This window comes from Calonectris borealis, chromosome 1 (genome assembly GCF_964195595.1).
Source record: "Calonectris borealis chromosome 1, bCalBor7.hap1.2, whole genome shotgun sequence".
Lineage (NCBI taxonomy): Eukaryota > Metazoa > Chordata > Aves > Procellariiformes > Procellariidae > Calonectris > Calonectris borealis.
The window spans coordinates 4,850,394-4,870,854 of NC_134312.1; the positions used below are offsets into that span (position 1 = coordinate 4,850,394).

At 44.7% G+C, this 20,461-nt stretch overlaps 1 protein-coding gene across 2 annotated transcripts in view; it reads right to left on the minus strand.

The window, feature by feature from the left end:
* SFMBT2 (Scm like with four mbt domains 2) overlaps positions 1-20,461 on the minus strand; it is a 117,989-nt gene that overhangs the window by 26,144 nt on the left and 71,384 nt on the right. For both annotated transcript variants that reach the window (XM_075143107.1, XM_075143115.1), the window contains 5 exons: positions 17,806-17,907; positions 17,061-17,208; positions 11,265-11,347; positions 7,584-7,710; positions 1,137-1,250 (listed from right to left, as the gene is read on the minus strand). In XM_075143107.1, the coding sequence (XP_074999208.1) occupies positions 1,137-1,250; positions 7,584-7,710; positions 11,265-11,347; positions 17,061-17,208; positions 17,806-17,907 (574 nt within the window). The remainder of the gene's footprint in view (positions 1-1,136; positions 1,251-7,583; positions 7,711-11,264; positions 11,348-17,060; positions 17,209-17,805; positions 17,908-20,461) is intronic.

The following is a 20,461-nucleotide window of genomic DNA, read 5'->3' on the forward strand; positions in this document are numbered from 1 at the left end:
TGGTATTTTTTAAGTAAGTCACTACATCATTAAAACCTACTTTAAAGATGTAATAATACATTTAATCTTTCCTCTGGAATGCTAATATCGTGTTTTATGGGATCAGTATAAAAAATTAAAATAAAAACACAAATATTTTTCCATACAGAAACACATATGGATAAGATTACATTTTACAAGCATGATTACCTCCAGCATAATTTATCCCTAGCTATAAATTGCGATAAGGCTGCATAATGTTGCCATAGCAGTATTCTCCCAAATTAGGCCCCAGCTGCCTGATTTTTAACTTAAGCATATTTAACTCTTCAAAAGGGTTGACACATTTTAAAATTTGCCTTTCAGATGTTAATTATTATAAACAGCGAGGTTAATTTTTCATCTGGTGGCTTGAGATCGGGGTTGGATAGTTTCTGCGAGGAACAGGAGAACACCACCAAGCCACTGAGCACCCATGAACTGCCTTCAAATGCAAATGGAAGGGAAAGAAATTGGTCTTAATATGCACTGGAGGCAGAACAAAACACTACGGGCTTAATGGTACTGGGAGAGATTTAAATTAAACGCTAGGGAAATCTCTGAGCTGGTAAGGTCAATGAAATAACGGGGCAGATACCCTTGGGAGGGGCAGAAACTCCATCACAGGAGGCCAGCAAACATTTCTCAATTTAGGTGGATCAGATCCCGTTTTGAAGAGGGAGCACTTGGACGGCCTCTTTACATCCATTCTGCCCTATATTTTATGGGGTTTTTTTCCTGATTTGAGATCCCATGTCCCTAATTCCCTCAGCTGCCCGAGTGAACTTGGCTCAGCGCAACGAAACCTGGTTTCACTCCGACAACCCCATCGCAAACCCACAAACCACACTGTGCAATCCCAAACCACGTAACAACCTTTCCCAGTCCAAACAATCCCATTTTTAGAGGGACTGATCACACAGATAACTACAAACTGCATCATACCAGTGCTGCGGAGTCTGGCCACTAATTGGATTTATTACAGTACACTTACAGCCTGGTTACTAGTCTGCTAGTTAGGTTGGTAGTTTTAAGAATTGGATTATAGACATAGGACAAACTCCCTGATAAATCTGTTGATGTAATATCTATGCTGCTTGAGGTTTCCATGTACTTACAAACAGCTTTGTGTGGTGGAGTTAGGTTATAAGCATTCGCTTCACACCAGCCAACGGGGAAAATGTCCATAGACTCTACATCAACTATGTACTCTGGAGAGGGCATCTGTAAACCTATAAACACAAATTTATAATGTAATTTAGACATAGGAATACCGAGCTCAGAGCCATTTGAGCATTCATCATGAACCAAGGGAAGCAAATGATGGAACACGTAAAAATAAATCTGCTTCCCTGCATCAAAATCAGGCATCATTTCATCTTCAATTTTGCACAGGCAGCAATGATAAGGCTGTTGCATTTATAGTGCAATGTGATTCCAGAGAAAACCCCCGTTAAGAGAACTCTAAGGGTGTGCAGTGAAGCAGCCAAAAGCCAGTAAGGTTAAACATGCATGACTTTCCCCAACAAGATGCCCTGATTAACCCCTTGGGGGTTTTTTTGTAGAGTTGCACAAGCAAGTTAGCAGAAGGCCAGTGGGGTGCTTGCTTTTACTGGTAAGAGAGTGTATATGGGCTTTAATAGGATGGTAGCTAATTTGATGGGCCTTTACGCCCCAATGCCCCCCTGGCGCTTTTCTGTGTAGTTCTGCCCTTGAGTCACTGTTTTCAAGGGTGAGAGATGACCATTCTTCTAGAAGTGCCACGAATTCTCCTAGGGCTCCTCACTGCACATGAACCATGAGCTGATCACCCAACAGGGGAGAGGCAGTATAAAAACCCCAAGTGGGACAGATGCGCTAAGATCTCTGGCATAATACTGACTCCAAAACCCCACTGAAAATCTCTGCTTAAAGCAAATCTCTTCCAGTTTGGTTATTACGTCTCCTTTAGAAGACACTCTCCTGTCTTGCTTTATATGGGTGGCACTCAAAGCCCATTGCAGCAAACAGAAATATTCCCACTAGCTTTGAGTTCTTTTGAAAACAACTCTGGGTCCTGAGTCAAGACACCATTTAATTACTCCAACTCAAGTCCGCCTGCGCCGGCACAGCCTGGCCAGCAAGTTCACCCTCCTCTGCCATTTCCAACCTAGGACATAGAGCTCCAGCACCAGCATGAGATGATCTCCTAATAAAAGGGACCAAAGGATCAGCAGTTTCCCCTGCAGCATCCTCGCCTTTGCATCTGTTACAGCATCTTTGCCTCCTGCTTAAGGCAGCAGTGTTTGACTGTGCACAGCTAGATGACTACGGGGAACTTCCCACTAATGAATGTTCATCAAGGGCTTGCGGTGTAATTGAAACAGTAATTGAACTTTGTGATGGGAATGGCATCGAGGCTGAGACGCAGCACTTGTATCAATCTTGTCTCTAGCAATAAACTTGCTGCACTTTGAGAGCGTGTGGTTGTATGAAAACCCAAAGGCCGCAGGAAAATAGGTGCTGGTGCTCACGCTGCTGGAGGAAATAATTAAAAAAATGAAATCATGATGTCTGCATAGATTCATGGATGTCTTCATGGTATTCCTCGGAGCCCTGCATTGTGTTCACGCATGATACATTGAAGATACAATCTCTATTTCACCGGGATATGGCGAAGGGAAGAGGATGGGACGAAGGCACGTGATACAGGACACAACCTGCTCCCATGAGCAGCTGAGCTTCAATGCGAGGTCTCGGCAGCTGGCATTCCCTGCAAAACCATTTCCCTCCACGAGAAAATACCAAGAAGTCACTGCTCAGTTTGAACCTGATGAAAGCTGCACTCTCCAGTGGGCAAATCATTTTTGCCTAACGCCACAAATCCCGCCAAGAAACTGATGTGAGAACTGCTGAAATCCGTGGCAAGACATGCACGAAGCGAGCAAGCCATGGATCGAGCCCTAAACAGAGCAAGAGATCAACACAGTCCCCACTGAAATTTCACCAGATCTGGGAAAATCCATTATTTTCATTACTGTAACTGTTCTACGGTGTTATTCTGACCCAATAAACAGATCAAACGTCCTTTCCTGCTTGCAAACAACAACAGATGTGACAGGAAAATTTTGTTTTTAAAGTTTACAGCTGCAGCTGCCCTGATGAGCAAGGAAGCACCATGATGTCTGTTCTCCTGCAACGCCGCTATTCCTCTTGTAAGACATATTCACAGCTACTCTGTCCTCCCTGGCACCGCTTCTTCCCTCCGGCAATTGATGACCCTGCTTTCCACCTCCGACATCGCACTGCTTCCTTTGGCCTCACTCATACAAGTGGAAAACAGCTTGTTTGAGACTCATTAGTTTCATTTGCTGCATTTTATGCTGCCATCTTCCCAGACTAAGAAATGTCCATAAGATTTGAGAGATTAAATGGAAAAGAACAGGGAAATTGGAAATGGGGTGAAGAAACCTTGCATATCCTGCTACAAATCTTGGGCAGAATAGAGCGGCAACTGTGGAAAACTCTCAAAGGGAAAATTATGGAAAACCTCCCCGGAGAAGTGATTAACGAAAGGGTTTTCCTCAAATTCCTAGGCTGTGCAGAGAGTGTACATTATTATTTGTAAAAATTCACACTAGAAAGCTTCAGCTTTAAAATCTAAAATGAACCAGTAAAAATTAACAATGCAGATGATGAGTAATAAAGTAGCAGAAAGCGATGGGATGCGCACAGCCATCGGATCAGTCCTACGCTGCTTTTCCACCACGGGGGAACTATACTGCTGCTCATTAAATGCTCACCCTGAAGTTTACAGAGTTTTGCTACTGTACAAAGTGTGATTTATTAAGCTATGTTCCCTCACGTCTAACTCGACGCTGCTTAACTACTGCGTCCTGTTTTATGGCTGCAGTTTGGGCTGTCAAACAGGGAAACTGGGAGGGCAACAATGAAAGCTTCAGACGCGCCCATGATAAATGGTGGGACCCGAGGTCTTCAGCGATGGGCTCCCATGGTAGCTGGGGAGTCTTGCTGCTACCAGAATATAAATAATCACTTAGAAACAATAGTGTATTAATGGAGTCAAAAAAACATGCCACAGTTCAAGCCACATTTATTTTACAACTCCGCAAGCAGGGTTTTGGGGTTTTTTTTTATGCCTAGTTTTAGCGTAACGCTCTGCATACTGTAGTCATGTATTTCAAAAGCAGCAAAGACTTCTTTTTATTTTTGCAGTCTTTTGCATCTTTTCCTTTTACTACAGATCATTCTATTCCTGGTATTGAGATACAAAAACAAGCGTAAAGCATTTATATATCAGAACTCAAAAGACAAGGAGATGCACACAAGTTTTTTTTATGACACGTTGTAAAAAAACACCCTTTAAGAAATTGAAAGAGTAAAAGGCAGGGAGAAAGAGATGAGGGAGGGGAGCAAGGTGGGAGCATGTAGCCCTCTCCCTGCCTCTATCCAGGGTCTTGGAGGACTGGTTGATTTAAAGTCCCAAGAAACAGCACTTCCTATTCACTGTGACGGGCAAAGGTTTAGTGAACACCAAGCCCCTTTGAAAGTATTACAGCTTGGGGGGGAAAAAAAAAGGGAAGAAGGATTCCCAAACCCCATAAAATCTGCACATAAAAGTGAAGGCACCTGGCCATTTAAGAAGGGGAGTTGCCAAAATGGGTCAGATTCCTTGACCAGATGGGTGTAAATTCGACAGCAGCCTTAGTGAGAACTGAATTTCAAACAAGCGTTGATTCCAGCTCTTTAACAAAAATATTTGCCCCATGTCCAGACCAGGCTGCAGATGAGCTTTAGCTACCTCCAGTCAGATGGCAACCAGTTGTCTCAGATGAAAAAACCAAACCTCGCCATTGCCCGCAGCTCTACCGAAAGCGAAGACGCAAAGTCGTATCTGCTCTGCACACCGGAGATAACCACAGAGGAGACAAACTGCCTGGGGTGACAGCTGTATGTCAGGGATGGAGAAGGATGACCACCCAGCTCTCCTGCATCTCCCACCTCTGCTGCATTTGGGCACACGCCTGCAGCTCTGCTCTCCCCAGATCTTAGCTGGTCCAAACCACGAGGCTTAGCAGCAAAGACACCAGCAGCGTGAATGATCTGGCTTGCCAAGCTTTAGGTCAGGAGGAATCTCTCTTTAGGTAGCAATTGAGTTAGAAATCTCTGAGAACAGGATTTATCTCGGAGGCGTCAGGAAAGCCTTGTCTACCATGTAATGTTATTTTTGTAGAGCTAAACACCACAGAACATCCGCCTTTCTGATATTTTAGAGCAAGCTGCTAGCACAGATGAGGTACTTTGGGTTACCCAACAATGTTTTTACTAACTTTAAAGGCTTTGATTAGAGACCTTTCCCCTTGTACAAACTGCACTGCACATTTTCAGATGCTGAAATACTTCTTGGGTTATTATAATCAACGCAGCACGATGCTGAAGGTGATGTGCCAGGTGATGATGAAGCAATACCGTCAGTATCAATCTGGCTTCCACTGTCTTCCAGCCCCAAAACTGAGAGCCGAGCATCTTGCAGAGGAGGGAAGGTGACTTTTTGTGCAGATCAGGCTTGAGACTTCATCTCACATGGGATCTCTGCAAGAACCCCTTGTCGCGACCCCTGTTCCTCTGTCCTTTCCGGAAATCATGTACTTGACTATGGTTTGTTCTCCCATTAACCCTTTCCTAGCTGTTTCACCCTGGAAGGGCCAAAATAAACTTGCATTAATCTCTGAGAACGAGGGTTCACACTGCTTTTGCAAAAACAATCTTGACAGCAGCCTGGATTTAATGGACTCCAGAATTACTCATGAGCCATTCTGACCCCACAGGCCATCAGAGAAGACATGGGTGACTCCTTTCCTCCCTCCCACCTCCTGCTACAGAGCTCCCATGGAGCAAGCAGGTGTCACTGACTTTGGCAAAGGAAAGACTTGCTCTGTTTCCTTCCGATTCTGCTCTCCGCAGGACAACTCTGCGACCTGCAGCCCAGCACAACCTTCGTTTCTCCCCATCCTTTTTTCCTGTTAGGAGATTGGGATACCAACAACTACTCCCTGAGCTGCAGAATATGCCTGCGCCTTGCTTTCCTTCCAGCTCACGGAGACAACGTGCCATTGTATTTCCTGGGGTTGTACGTAGCAAGTGTTTAAGAGCTGCTGCTCTTTCATCAGCCCAATCTCTCAGAGATGCCTTGAAACATCTGGAGGCACCTATCAGAAACGCATGAGCAGAGCTGCACGGTATCTACTATCAGCATGTGATTGCAGGCAAAGGGGTGGAGGTATTTCAACATCACGTCTCCCTGAACCATCATGGTAGCGTAACCAAATGCATTTTATTTTGCAAATGAGAGGGTTCCAGCAAGATGTTGATTTTTGACTGTGTCAGGGCTGGCAGCACAAGGGACGGCACGTCTGCCTTATGCATTCATCAAGAGGCAGAAGCACAGATCTTACAGAGGTTGGCGATGAGCAGGACTATGGGCCACCAGAAGCTCCTTTGGTATTTTCATGGTTCTCCAGAAGAAAGCAAAGAAGCATATGACATTTGCAGTTGATGCTGACCCAATTTCAGAGGGAAACAGAAGCTCTTCTATTCATTATAGATGAAGCCAGTAGCTTCAAACAACAGTGTGCTACCTTGATGGGTAAAAATTAAACTATGTTGTAACAACGACGCATGCTACAACAACTTTATGGTTTATCACAGTGCCCATCAAAACATTTAAATGAGCATGGCTTTCTGCTCTCGGTGCCTTACAAATAATACTGTTTTTAAAGCAATAATAATAAGAATCCCTAAATGTTGTTCTAAATTACACTTACTTAAGAAGTCCTTGCCCAGACAAATTCAGAAAGTAAGTCCCAAGAGCAAAACCACATTAAAAATGAGCTCATCTGTACCTCATTTCAAGAAAGGTAGAAATGGAAGTTTTGATACGGTATTACGCTCTGCTAGTTTTTCAGCACTCTCCTAATACTGCTTGTACAATGGTGATGTTCTCCACCAGATGATGGCTTTTTAAAATCTGTATTATAGAGTTACTGCCTGCAAGAGCTCTCTTAGATCAACCAAAGAAATTATACAATCACAGAGCGGAGGGATGTGAGCATGCGATGGCCATAGTGAGGAGCAGCATATATCGCAGAAGTGTTATGGACCTAGGTGAAAAAAAAGGAGTGAAAGGAAGAGGCAGGAAGAAGGAATGAGGTTGCTGGGGGACAGGAGATCCCATGAGAACCTGTTGGAAATCACAGTGGAAGTCTCAGCTGCACAAGTGAGGCAAACATCCATTCCCAGGATGGAGGTCTATCACGATGGCAGTGAGGAGGTTTCGATCACCAATGGAGATCATGCTGATAGAATCCACATGGATGGGAGGGTGGAAGGTCTTGTGGCCCTCTCGTGGAGAGAGCAGGGGAAGATAATTCTTAATAACGTATTATTGGTCAATGTGTATAAAAAGGAAAGGCTGGAGAAAGCAGTATTGTGCAGAGGATGAAGGACAAAATTAAGAGAGCGTTTGAGTGAACCACACAAACCCAAGAAGCCTTTACAGCACATACCTTCAAGGTGAAGCCACATTAACCGTCCTTTAACTGAGGTGATAGAAGCGACACATATCTCTGCAGGGTTCCTGGGGTTCACTGCCTCCAGCTTCATGTTCTTAGTAAAGCCACGGCTGAAGGATGTCTGAAAGAGTCAAGGACCAACACTGAAGCATGGCACTGCAGCACTGCATGACTTTAATTAGGCTGCCCACTGGGAAGCATAAATTTAGCATGGTTTGCTTTTCACTGGAAGTGCAGGATACACTGAAGAACACAAAGGCATCCAGATTCAAAATGGAGCTGCCCTGGACACCCACATGAAAAAACAATGATGGCAACAAACCAGAAAGCAATGTATTTCATGATTTACTCCAATCCCTAACTCTCAGAGACTGGGAGGAGGTTACTCCACACTAGCTCCAAGTATATTTGAATGCTTGCTAGTGATGCATTTGCTGGCCACGGTTGGTGACCAGATACTACACAGAGGGTTCCCAGACCTGCTGCGCTTGAGCATCTCTCACCTTGCTAGGAGAAATCTTGTAAAGCAAATAACCCATCTTGCCTGAGACCTGAGAAACTTCTTCACACATTTAGTTGCCCAGGCTGACTGAGGCTGGAGAAATTTGCGTAACCTATTCAAGTATGTTTTTCTTCATGGAGTATTGTAAGCTCAATGTACAAGGTCCTTCTCTGTAGACTTCAGGTACATAAGGTCATTGGTTGCAGGTGGGTGTAGATGGAGCCAGTTGTGTTTTCTGCTACAGCAGTATCTCCGTACACTTAAATACAGCACCAAAGAAACAGATCTTTCACAGGTCATCTGAGGCCCCCACTGCCCTCCCACTCTTCTCCAGAGAAGGCAAAGCCAGGCCAGATATTACAGCAATGACGCCCAAAAGAGTGGTCACCACCCCAAATAGGAAACACAGGACCAAAAACGTGGGGTCATGAGCTTGCAAGAATGCAGCATCCCCCACCGTACTAAGAGTTTGGGAGCCTGAGAGAAGCTGCAGTTCAAATCATTTAGGTACCACCACTACACGCCTTGGCAAACTGCTTCAGCCTGAGGTTGGCCTGGCGATGTGATAGCAGCAGGCTGCGGACCAGTCCCTCCTGCTCCTGCCAGAGCCAGGACGGCTCAGCCCTAACGTAACAAACCACAGCTCCTGTTTGAGGCCGCTGCAGGTGATCCCAAGTGCAGAGGGATCTCAAGACCCTACAACCCTCTCCAAAACAAGCCTCCCCCCAAGCCGAGCCTCAAGCTACTCTTCACTTATTTTCATCCTTACCCTCTGTCCCTTCCAGCGTCCCCTCTCCCTTCACTTAAGGTCAGTCCTTCCCCAATATCCCCACCACCACTATCCCTGAAAACACACTAATGCGATACCTGCGGCCGTGCCACGGCTTCCTGCCCTTGCATTTTCCTCCCCTCTGTCCCACCCATTCTGCAACACATCAGCTCTGAGCGCCTGCATCTCTCTGTTTGCACACAGTAGCACGAAAAGGTTCCCCCTCTTGGCTGAGATTTTGGCTAATAATAATTAGGATGAGTAATAATTGTCACTGACTCAAAACTACACCAATCTCTCATCCAGCAACCCCAAGTGAGCAACTGGAAGCCAGACTCAAATTCAACCTTTCTGCTATTTGTACAGCACCTAGGAGCACGGGCATTTCACCCTGAACAATAACTGGGAGCTCTTTGTGAGACTAAAAACTTCTGGATTTGGTCTTTTTTTATCAAGAAGCCTTCCAAGAATGTGCTGCTAGTCTGAAACGCAGTTTGGACTGTTGCAAGCCTCGCTCAGCACTCAGATCAGCTTCACCCTGTAAAAGCTGCCAATGGCCAGGACTGCCGAAAAGCAGGGTGAGTTTATTTAAATGCCTTTTATGTTGCCTAACAAGAAAATGTCATTTATCATCACACCGGCTCCTTTCATTGCAATTCGGTGCTGGAGGCTAATTTATACAGAATCAATAGCAAAACAGTTAGCTGGGAGTTTATTTTACTAAGCATTTGGTCATGTCAATCCATTTCATAACTGCCTTTCCTTGTTAAATATCCCCCCAGGGAAACAGTTACAGCATATCCACTTCCAGCACCGTGTCTGGCTGCACGAGGTGGAAGATGTGCTTGCAATACGGCTTCTATCAAAGAGCCGCTCGCAGCCACGAAACAAATGGACCGACCTGGCAGGGAGGTTGCACAAGCGACAACAGCGAGATTACATCTCTCTGCAGAGAACTGTGTTATCGAGAATGAAAGAATAACAGACACATGTTCATCTGATGAATGTTTCCTTAAAAAAAAAGAAAAAAAAAAAGTGCTTAGACCTGATTTAATCTTCGGAGGATATTACGCAGAGACTATTCTCAAGGCTGTCAGTGCTGAGAGCGTAGATCCATTACTTGATAAAATGAAAAGAGATATAAAGAGAAGGGAGGGGTGCTTGCAGAAGAGAAGAAATGCTCACCAATTGTCCCACTCTATTGGTGCGATGCAGCATCGTCCAGCTTCCCTCAGCGCTTAATCTTCGCTTAAAGTCCCTTGAGGCAGCGGGTTTTGCATAGGATGGCACAATAAATGGGGCAAAGAAATCCTAACTCGCATTTGACTCCCAAGTCAAACTCTGTTGGTGATACAGGTCTTCTAATTCATCAACAAAAAGTGTGCAAATTCATCAATTCACCATCAAAGGTCTGTTCCAAGCCAGGCTGCCCTTGGGCCACCACAAACGAGGAAGGCCATGCAAAACCACGGCTGGTGTCTCGTGAGACTGTCTCCGTTCTGCTTTTCATAAACACCCTGTCCCCCAGTCTCGTGACTTCTGAGCACAGTGAAAGGCTATGTAACTCCCAGAGGAACCTGCCTGTCCACCATTCACAACACCGCTTTATTTTGCAAACCCTTCTGTGCTCATTTTAGGTACCGCCACATATTCAGTTATTGCTGGGATCTCAATTTCCATCAGTTGATGGGAGCATGAAGAAGAGCACCAGGTTATTGGAAAAGGCAGAAGGCTACATCTGCCTTTCACCAAGTGATGAATACCTGTCGGATCAAGCCAGACCAGACTGTCATTGCCAGAACACAGCTTGCGAAAGACTATTTCCAAAGCTCTGAATCTTGATGGCCTCCAGCGGAATGATGTGCTGCTCACTCTCACATCACTGTTGCTGTATCACGGAACCACGTGAACTGTCCCAAGGACCAGAGCATCCATGCACGTTACTCACTCTTCTCACACTTTGAGCTCAACAGCATCAACCTTAGCTTTTAAACGCATTTGGTTAGGTTAAATGTATCCCCCCCGGAACCAGAAAAAAAAACCCAAAATGTGAAAAGGGCCAGATGATATCACGCAATTTTTTTTACCTACTTTATTTTTTTTTTAATAGCACTTGAATTATTTGTAATGGTCAGTTGAGATCCTTCTTGTGCTGGGTGCTGTACAAAAGCAGAGAGGAGATGAAAAGCAGGAAATCTAAATGAGCCAAATAAAGTCAAGAGTAAGATAACATTTTGTCTCTTTTAGGGATGGAGACCTGAAACACTTCTCCAGCCTCCTTCCTAAGACAGACTCATGGTGGTCTGGGGGAACCTCCCAAAGCCTTGCTGCAGCTTTTCTGTGCAAGCTATTTTGTTTCACGTGGATCGACAGGAGCGATGCAAAGGCAAAAAAGAGAACTTACGTTTCTGAAGCACAGGTGAGGCGCTGCCTCCGCTCCACACTGCTTCTGGTAGTCTGCCCAGTCAAAGTCCTGGCCAGAGTAACCTACAAGATGACAAAACAGAAAGTGCCATCAGCCACCACTTCACACCAGAGAGCGAGAACGAAATGGGCGCCAAGCAGATGACCATTTGTGTTTCAGCATCCCATCCCACCTCAGGGAACTGTGCGGTATCAGCAGGCAAGTTCTCGGGATGCCTGTTTATACACCAGGAGAACCAATGCCAACATTTCTCCAGCACCCACTCACACACCTTCTGCACTTCGCTTTGAAAACTCAAGGTTTTCGTTAAAAAGTAATAAAACATTTATTTTCCTTATTTTCCCTTTTCTGTGAGCATCTCCCAGGCTTTAATAAACCCATAACTACCGAGAAGTGCTACTGTCCCTAATTTCCAGGTGGGGCTAGTCATGGACTTCTTTCTCTTTCCTTTAGCTATCTAAAAGATGGGGTTATGGAGCTGGACATCAAGGGTCCCTCAGCAGTGGACAGGGAGAGGACCAGCACAATCAGAAGCTGATCCATCCTCTCTTTTGAAGCACGAGATAAATTCTCTTCTCTCTTCATCGATATGGATGTACCCTACATGACTGACTTTCCAGCAGCTCAGCGTACATGAGCTGCATCCCATCACAGTAAGCATGTCATCCAAGGTTGTATAGAAATCTGGAGCAGAGCAGGAAAACGAACACAGATTTTCCAGCTCTCAGACTAAAATCTCAGCAACTAGATGATCCCTTCAGCCTCTGCTTCTAGGGAAAAAAGGGAAGCAACACTGATTTATATGAGCATCTCTCGAACAGTCCTACCACAGAGAGACAAAACAGACCTCTGCTCATCCATTCTTCTTACCTGGCTATTTAGGCAACAAACTCTTGGGACAGAGAGGCGTTTTTTTTAATTTGCTTTTTGAGGTTTCTTTTTCTGCCTCTTAGTCCGTATTTTTACAGTGCTTGAAACCAGTGAGTGCTAATCCTGTCCAGGGCCCTATGACGATACTGTCGATACTCTAATAACATTATGGCAGAACTACTCTCACTGGAAAGTTTCAGGAGTCACCTAAAAGCCAAATTCTCCCCTCAATCTCCCTGCCTGGCATCTCAGCCTGGCCTCATTTCACAGAACATCCCTTAATGCCTTTTTCATTGATAGTCAAAAAGGGACACTCAAGATTACATAGGAATGAATCATTTATGACAATGAAAATTGTGAAGTTTTTTGTAGGCAAGACAGGACTCGAATACTGAGTGGAGTCACCTATCAGTCACCCACATCCAAAAAGGAGGTAAAAGTTTTAAAAATAAAGTCCCAAACATCCTGCTAAGATGCAAGTATCTGGGATATGATGAACTTCTAATCCTAACGATTGCATACATGACAAGCAAATTAATGAGATAAAGCCTTGAGCAGAGAGGGCCCTATAAGATGCCTGTCTCTGTGGGGCATCAAAGTGCATAATAATTGGAAAGCTAGAAATAAACACGAACAGAGAAGTAAAAAAGGGCAATTACTTATAGAGAATGTTCATTTTTCATACAAAAAAAAAAAATCCTTGCACTGTTTTTTCTGCAACAGTATTTTCTTTCTGCTTCTTCTCCATCTCCTTTTTGCTCTCCACTTATTTGTTTGCCCGATACTTTTCAGCTTCATAAAATTACATGGAAAACAGGAGGAGAAGTGCACATCACGTCACTGATCGCATAAGTACTTTTTCAGTGGAGACGCCTATAGCTGTGCCTGTCACCCTGGGTTCCCTAAAGACTCAGTGGAGAAACAGGAAGATCTAGAGGTGATCTGTCTGTCCTCCTGCAGAGGGAGCAGAATTGCCCTGTGAAAGACCTTCTCGCTCTCCATTGACTCCAGAAGCAGCTAGGGTGATGGGCTCAGGTGGGGACAGCCACAGCAGAGTTGTCTACATTACATCACCTGGGGTCCACCCCAGCTGCCAGAGCACCTTGCCTTCACCTCCTCACACCATGCACATTCTCTCATCTTCGATTTAAACGCCTCATAGACAGGTTTTGAATCTTAATTGCGAGCTACACAGAATCTTGGCAGAGTGGACGGAAAAGGCATACGGACAAGGTTTCAGTGAGATATAAAAACTTGACTGTGCAGTCACCGCACAACCACCTGTTGGCTTGGCCACGCACCACTGAAATCGCTGGAAGACCTTTTGCTGTAGACTTCAGCAGGAACAAAATCTGGGAGGGCGGTTAGGGAGCTTGCCATAACTCACTTCAGCAGCGCAATGAGGATCACTCCAAGGGGAGCATACTCAGGAATTGGCTTCAAACAAGCCCGGACCTGTATATGGCCTTTCCGTGGTGCATCATGATATAAGCTAAATGTGTACCCCCATTAGCACATGGCATTCACATACTGTTATCCTTTAAGGCTCAGCCTAAGTAACAACGTTCAAAGCTTTGCTTGCATGATTCAACTGCTGCTCCTCAAACATGTAAAACCTCATTGTGTTTGCTATCTCAACTCTCAGCATGGAAGAGCTCAGCAGTCTAATCAGAAGCAAATATAACAATACAAATGTACTGGAGGTTTTGGAAGTGGCATTTCTTTATGCACGTCTTACAACTAGGAGCGCTACTGAAATGTTTTTCCCCCTCTTAATAGCTCATAAAAAGGAACAGTGGTTGTTACTCTAAAGGGAAGTGGTCTATAAATCCAGCTCTAATAAATATAAACAGTGCTTGTTCAATGTTTATACAGCAGCAGTAAATGGGTATTCATTTTTGGCACTGTACAGGAAAATACTGTGCTCTATTTCTCGTAGCAAATGTTTGCACCTCCTGTTCATGACTCATCTCCTGTATGTTTGGCTTGTCCTGGTTTCGGCTGGGATAGAGTTACTTTTCCTCCTAATAGCTGGTATAGTGCTGTGATTTGGATTTAGTATGAAAAGAATGTTGATAAGACACTGATGTTTTAGTTGTTGCTAAGTAGCGCTTACAGTAGTCAAGGACTTTTCAGTTTCCCATGCTCTGCCAGGTGCACAAGAAGCTGGGAGGGAGCATAGCCAGGACAGCTGACCCAGCTGGCCAATGGGGTATTCCATACCATATGACGTCATGCTCAGCATATAAAGCTGGAGGAAGAAGAAGGAAGGGGTGACGTTTGGAGTGATGGCGTTTGTCTTCCCAAGTCACCGTTAGGTGTGATGGAGCCCTGCTTTCCTGGAGATGGCTGAACACCTGCCTGCCGATGGGAAGCAGTGAATGGATTCCTTGGTTTGCTTTGCTTGCGCGCGCGGCTTTTGCTTTACCTGTTAAACTGTCTTTATCTCAACCCACGAGTTTTCTCACTTTTACCCTTCTGATTCTCTCCCCCATCCCACCGGGGGGGAGTGAGCGAGCGGCTGGGTGGGGCTGAGTTGCTGGCTGGGGTTAAACCATGACAGGCTTCAACAAAGGCCTGACAGGCAAAAAGGCAAGAGAATGGATATCAGACAAATAAAGGACTCTGAACCCAAATACCCCAACCTGGCACACTGTTCTGATGAAATAAAATCAGTTCATTTTAAAATCAGAAAACCTCCTTGTCAACAACAAATCAACCAAAAAACCCAAGCAAAGAAATACAATACAGCAAAGAAACTCTTTTGACAAAAAGAAAAAGGACTTCTTCCATTGCTATCTTTTGCTCCATGGGAACTTCTTGCCTTTCAACAGGGAGAGCCATTTGGGCAACACTAAATATTGTCAACATATTCTCTGTTAAGGGTGATGTTGGTTGGGAAGGCGTGAGTGCTGGGGAAGCAGAAGGCTGGTCAAATCTGGTGTGATAAGGGGCAATTCTAGATACCCCAGGGCAGGTAGAGCTGTCCAGTGATTTGGGTGGAAATGGTGGGATTTCCTCCTCCTTCTGCAGACCTGCTCATCAGCAGCCAGCTCACACCACAGCCTTCCTCACTTTTGCAGGGCTGCAGCCCTCTCGTATCAGTCCTGGTTATTTCTTTATCCAAAGCTGGTATTATTCTGCTCAGAGAAGACTGGCTCCCTCAGCGGGGGTTTGGATGCTTTTCGCTTTCCCTCTGCTGTCTTTTTTGGTGGTTTGCGTTGTTTTGTTGTTGTTTTTTTTTTTAAAAGAAATCGTTCCAATGTCTGATTATATTTTAGTGACTCAAATAGTGTGTCTGCCGATGGAAGAGGTTTTTGACACCAAAGATGCCAAGATGCAATTTGGGCATGCGGCCCTCATACGCAGTATAAGAAATAGGGCAATATATAGCATGCATATATCTGCCACTTGCTTTATGCCTTTTTTTAATAGCTTCCCTCCAGGATTTCTGATCTGACAGCAGAAAGCAAACTTTTTTTTCACCAGGGGAATGACGGGAGACTTCCTACACTTTCTCAGGAGCCCAGGTAGACCCCAATCACCAGCCATCCCACCAGATACCTACTTGCCCCTTAGACTTTACTGGCCAAGTTCAGAAATACCTGTACAACAGATGCTATGGACACTTCTAAAAATGTTGGCATCTAAAAGAGAGTTCGCATGCACTTGACCAACACCATCTCAGACAGGCTTTGGACCGCACGGATTGGAAATTACTAGGCCATGACCCTGTAAAGAGAAATGCCTGGCCTATGGTCTACTTCAGTTAATTAGCTGGCCTGGGGGAAGCTGCATGTGAATTTGGGGTGGAAAAACCAAAACATTCCATTTACTTTCATTTTTAGCGACTCTTATGCCAATATCAGTGAGCATACACATAGGCATTATCATTACACCTGGATTTAAGCAGGAGGGAGCTAAAGCATCCGGACAGCCCATTTATTTCACTAAAGGCAACAGAGCAATCATGGATGTACCGCACACAGCCGCAGGCACACGACTCCAGGACTTTGGTGGGAATTTCAAATTACATGGGCTGAAGAGACACTCTGGATATACATAAGAGGACTCTGAATCTGGTAGAGAATAATCCTTCGCTTCCCTGGGTTTAGCAGCAGCATACTTTTTCCAAAATTAAGATAAATCCGCATGCGCAAAACTTAGCGGGATTTTTTTTTTTTTTTTGAGGCATTTCTTTTTCTCCCAAGCAATACCAATTTTTGGCAAAGGCTCAACATCCCAGCCAGCTTCAAAAATCTAAAATTCCAGAGAGCCAACACATTTTGGAAGCGAAGAAATATTGTTAGGGCACCGCAGGTGGTTGTCTGAAATTGCAAGTAATTAACTGCACCGCTACAAGCTGGGAAAGGGCACTGTTGGAGACTGTTTCTCCTGGCTCTGACCTGAACACTACTCACAATTTGCCCTCGCCTGGGATTTTCTGAGACACTAAGGAAATGCCTTGGGCATTTCTTGGGCAAGCAGCTGTGAGTTTAGTTTAGACATTTAGATTTAGGAGCTTTGCTTGGCCTCAGCATTGTACCAAGGTGGATGCTATAGGGAGATGCCTGGTTTGCCTCTAGTATGATATGACTTTTAATGCTCCTTTTGCTCTCTACGCACACAAAGCATCGCTAAGATGCATTTTACAGGAATTCATTAGGCTTTGGTGCAGGCTGCTTCAGACTACAAAGCACACGGACATCAATCCGCCAGCGAGATGCATTTGCAGAGACGTTTGCGGGGTGGTATGAGCCAGAACCAGTGACTCAAGAGAACTACTCTGGCTCGAGATACTTAGGGTGATGCTCTGCGGCAAACAGCATCATGGTTTTAAAGGCAATAAGAAGAGGCAAATTTCCGTCAGAGGAAACCTGCAAATCACCGAGAAGGAATACAAACCCTTGGGAGGTGTGAGATTGACTCCGTTTTTAAGGCACCACTGTATTGGCAAGATCCCTAAGGAATCCGCATGGCAAAGCATTGAGATTTTGCTGGGTTCAGGTCTCAAGTCATCAATGGTCACTTGCAAATAATGATTGTTAAAAACCTAAGGGGTGAAAAAGAAGAAAACAAAATCAGAAGTTAAATTTGCTGTAACGTTAGGAAATCTGGAAAGCTGAAACAGCCAGGCCCTGGAATCAAATGACTCCTGAAAATAACCCACTGTCACCTAACACTTTTCATCAAAATGTTTCTACCAAAAAGATCAAAGCTTAAGTTTTAGAAATGGGTAAACCGAGGCAAGGGAAAGCGCTGGGGTTCAGCGTCACTCAGTGCCCACAGCTCAGCAGGGACTGGAGGAGATCCTAGAGACCCCACAGTCTTCCTCTCTCTTGCCTTTGAGAGTGTGGATTAAATATCCAGGTACCCTCTCCATCCAGCTGTTTTGTTTCAAAAGGTTTCCCAGATGTGCAGGGAAATATATATACATGGAGAGGAGACAGGGGTAAAAGAGGGATCCCCTTTTTCTGCATGGAAGTGGTGTGAGACAGAAACAATTCATTAATTAGGAACATCCATGGGTTTTAAACCTAATGTGTTCTCCAGCCAATTAAGTACCACCCTTGAGTTTTCTTAAACATGGTGGAAATCAGTAAAAGGTTCCTAAGCAGGCTCTTTTCAGCCCTACTTTCTGGGAGCTCACCTTGGTCACTGATGCAGGACAGATATGAAACGGCTCCCTCATATTCACCGCCTCCAGCTTCATCCCCACAGTGAAGAAGTGGTTTCGCAAATCAGCATGGTCCTGCAGGAAGAGATGGCGAAGAAGAACACGCAGTCTGTCAGTGCCGTCCATCAAGGAGGGGTCGATACATTTGAAAATGTATTTGAAATGTGTCCATGTGGTTTTTGTCACTTAGCTGATTATCAGATTGACCTCCAGCTCCAACCGGGTGCTCCTGGTCCTATGTCCTTTTCATGCCAACCCAGCCACAGAAAGAGAGGGGACAGCCTGTCTTCCAGAGGACAGATCTGTAGGACCAAGCCCACCATATCTCAAGCGCTATGTGCATCCATCTCATCGGTAGCATCTAAGTCAACAACCAGACCACGCTCACCAAAATGAGGACCTGTCTGAGAAATGGCTACTTGAAAATCTCCCCTGGATAGAGCCTCTTCACCTCTGATAGCCACTACCATCTGAGAGCAACCAGAGGTCCAGAGGTGTCAGGATTCAACCTGAGGTCCCGCAGGGTAATGCACAGCATGGGTGTAAACAGCTCAGGATGGCCCTGATTTACCCTGATGGATGCCCAGCTCCTGCAGGGCACCAAAATAAGGACCTGGGCTGGTTTCCAGGTACTGCAAGATGGAAAGGTCTTTTCTCCAGCCAGGAGACTACGGGTGGACTAAGGCCCAGACAATGAACTCAGACCCAAAATGTGGGCAACACGAGAACATGTTGGTGCGAAAACATGCAACCGTGTTCAAGTGCATGCCCACTGCAACACTTTCACCCGGGACCAAACCTGGCTGCACCCAGAGGGTTGCACCCAGCAGCTTGGGGGATGGCAGCAGGATGCAGTCCCGAAACTCAGAAACAACCCGGGTTCAACTCCCTGATTTGCCACCAGTTTAGTGTTTAACATCTATCAAATTACTCCATCTCTCATGACCCCTGTCTAATAGGTGTACAAACTGGCATTCTAATTCCAGAGTAATGATCAGATTTTGTGTTCATTCAATAAAAATGTCCTACAGTATTTCTAAACCATCTGCGCATTAGCCAATACAAGCATAAAAAGAGATGATGTTATATTTAACACACACATACAGACGTCTCCAAAATACATGCAGAAAGCTTGCTATCTAATAAGTGGTTAGCAATGTCATTCCCATCTACATTCATTGCTACACGTTGTATTCTTGTTCTAAAATGATTTTCTATTGATCCAAAGTTGTATGTCATTGTGCTTTCTTTTCCCAAGAACTGTCTTCACTTGTAGACTTAACAACTTCTATTTTGGGATCTTACATTCCTGCTGCCATTAGAGATAAGGATTTTTACAAGCTCCAACTACGGCTAAATGAATTGTTGTTTCCATCTTACCAATCTGCAATGTTATGGAGCCTTTTCCGTGAGAGCCAAAAAGCAGTCAAAAAACCAAAAATCATAATGCATTTAGTCTCACAGCAGGGGAAGTATATACTGATGGGGAAACTGAGGAAGATTTACCAATAACGGCCCAAAGCCCACTGAACTAATGGCTGAAGAAGGAGCAGACATTCAGGAGTTTGGGCGTACCGCAGTGTAGCACAACCACCAGCCATACCTGCGCTTGCTGGCAGTTGCTTCCTTATCACCAAAGCCCCAGAGAAACAGGAGACCCATTTCTAGAGCTCTACACAGAAGATGTTTCATTGAATAAAAGTCTGAACCAGGGAAGGGAATCTGGCTCCTTGTACATAGAGGTTGCATGGTACCAGGGATGCATCAAACAGACAGGTTATCAAAATTGCCTTTTTTACTACTGAAAAGTCTGGGAAAAGATGATGGCTGCAAAAATCAGACCTCGCCAGCACTGAACTTCAAATCTCCAAAGGCAAAAAGCATCTGGACTGGAGGGCTGCCTCCTCCTGCATGAGGATCCATACGCGGCGTCTCTTAATCCTTAGGGTGAGGTTGTAAAGAAAAGGCGACTCTGCAAAATGTACATCTGGAAGTAAGCTTACACTGCAGCATCTTCCCATCACAAGTTCCAGCATTCAATTCACGCTCGTATCCAGCTTCAATACCTAATAAGCCAAGATCCACCAAAGTACTTAATCATGTTTATCTTTAAACATGCAAGTAGTTTCATCAACTTTAAGTGATTTGTTGATTGAGACCAAAAATATATCGAGACCAAACCATATTGCTTCTCATTTTTTTATTTGAATCCGTTTCTTTGGCTCTTCTCCTTCTATTTGTTTTGGCCTTTTTCAAAGGGAAAAAATAATCAGGTAGGGGAAAAAAAAAGCTAATAACATTTAAAGCTATTTTACTTCAAAAGCATATCCCCTTTTCTCCACACGCTATGTGCCTTAGAATCAAATCTCCCTTCTCATTCAGCGTAGCATGTAAATATCTTCCCCATTAAATTAACGGCAAGAGTGAACTCACAAGGGGAGTCCATGGGATCTCAGGTCCGTCTCCCTTTTGAGGGTCAAAATCCTCTTTGAAGCAAGAACGTACATTTGTTTGGAGAATGGCTGCGGAAGCAAAAAGCTTGTCTGTGTTAAATGTCATTTTTGAGATGGAAAAGCTTTCATGGAGAAAAAGCCTTTGTATTGTATCTTTCTGGTAAATGGTCAGGGTC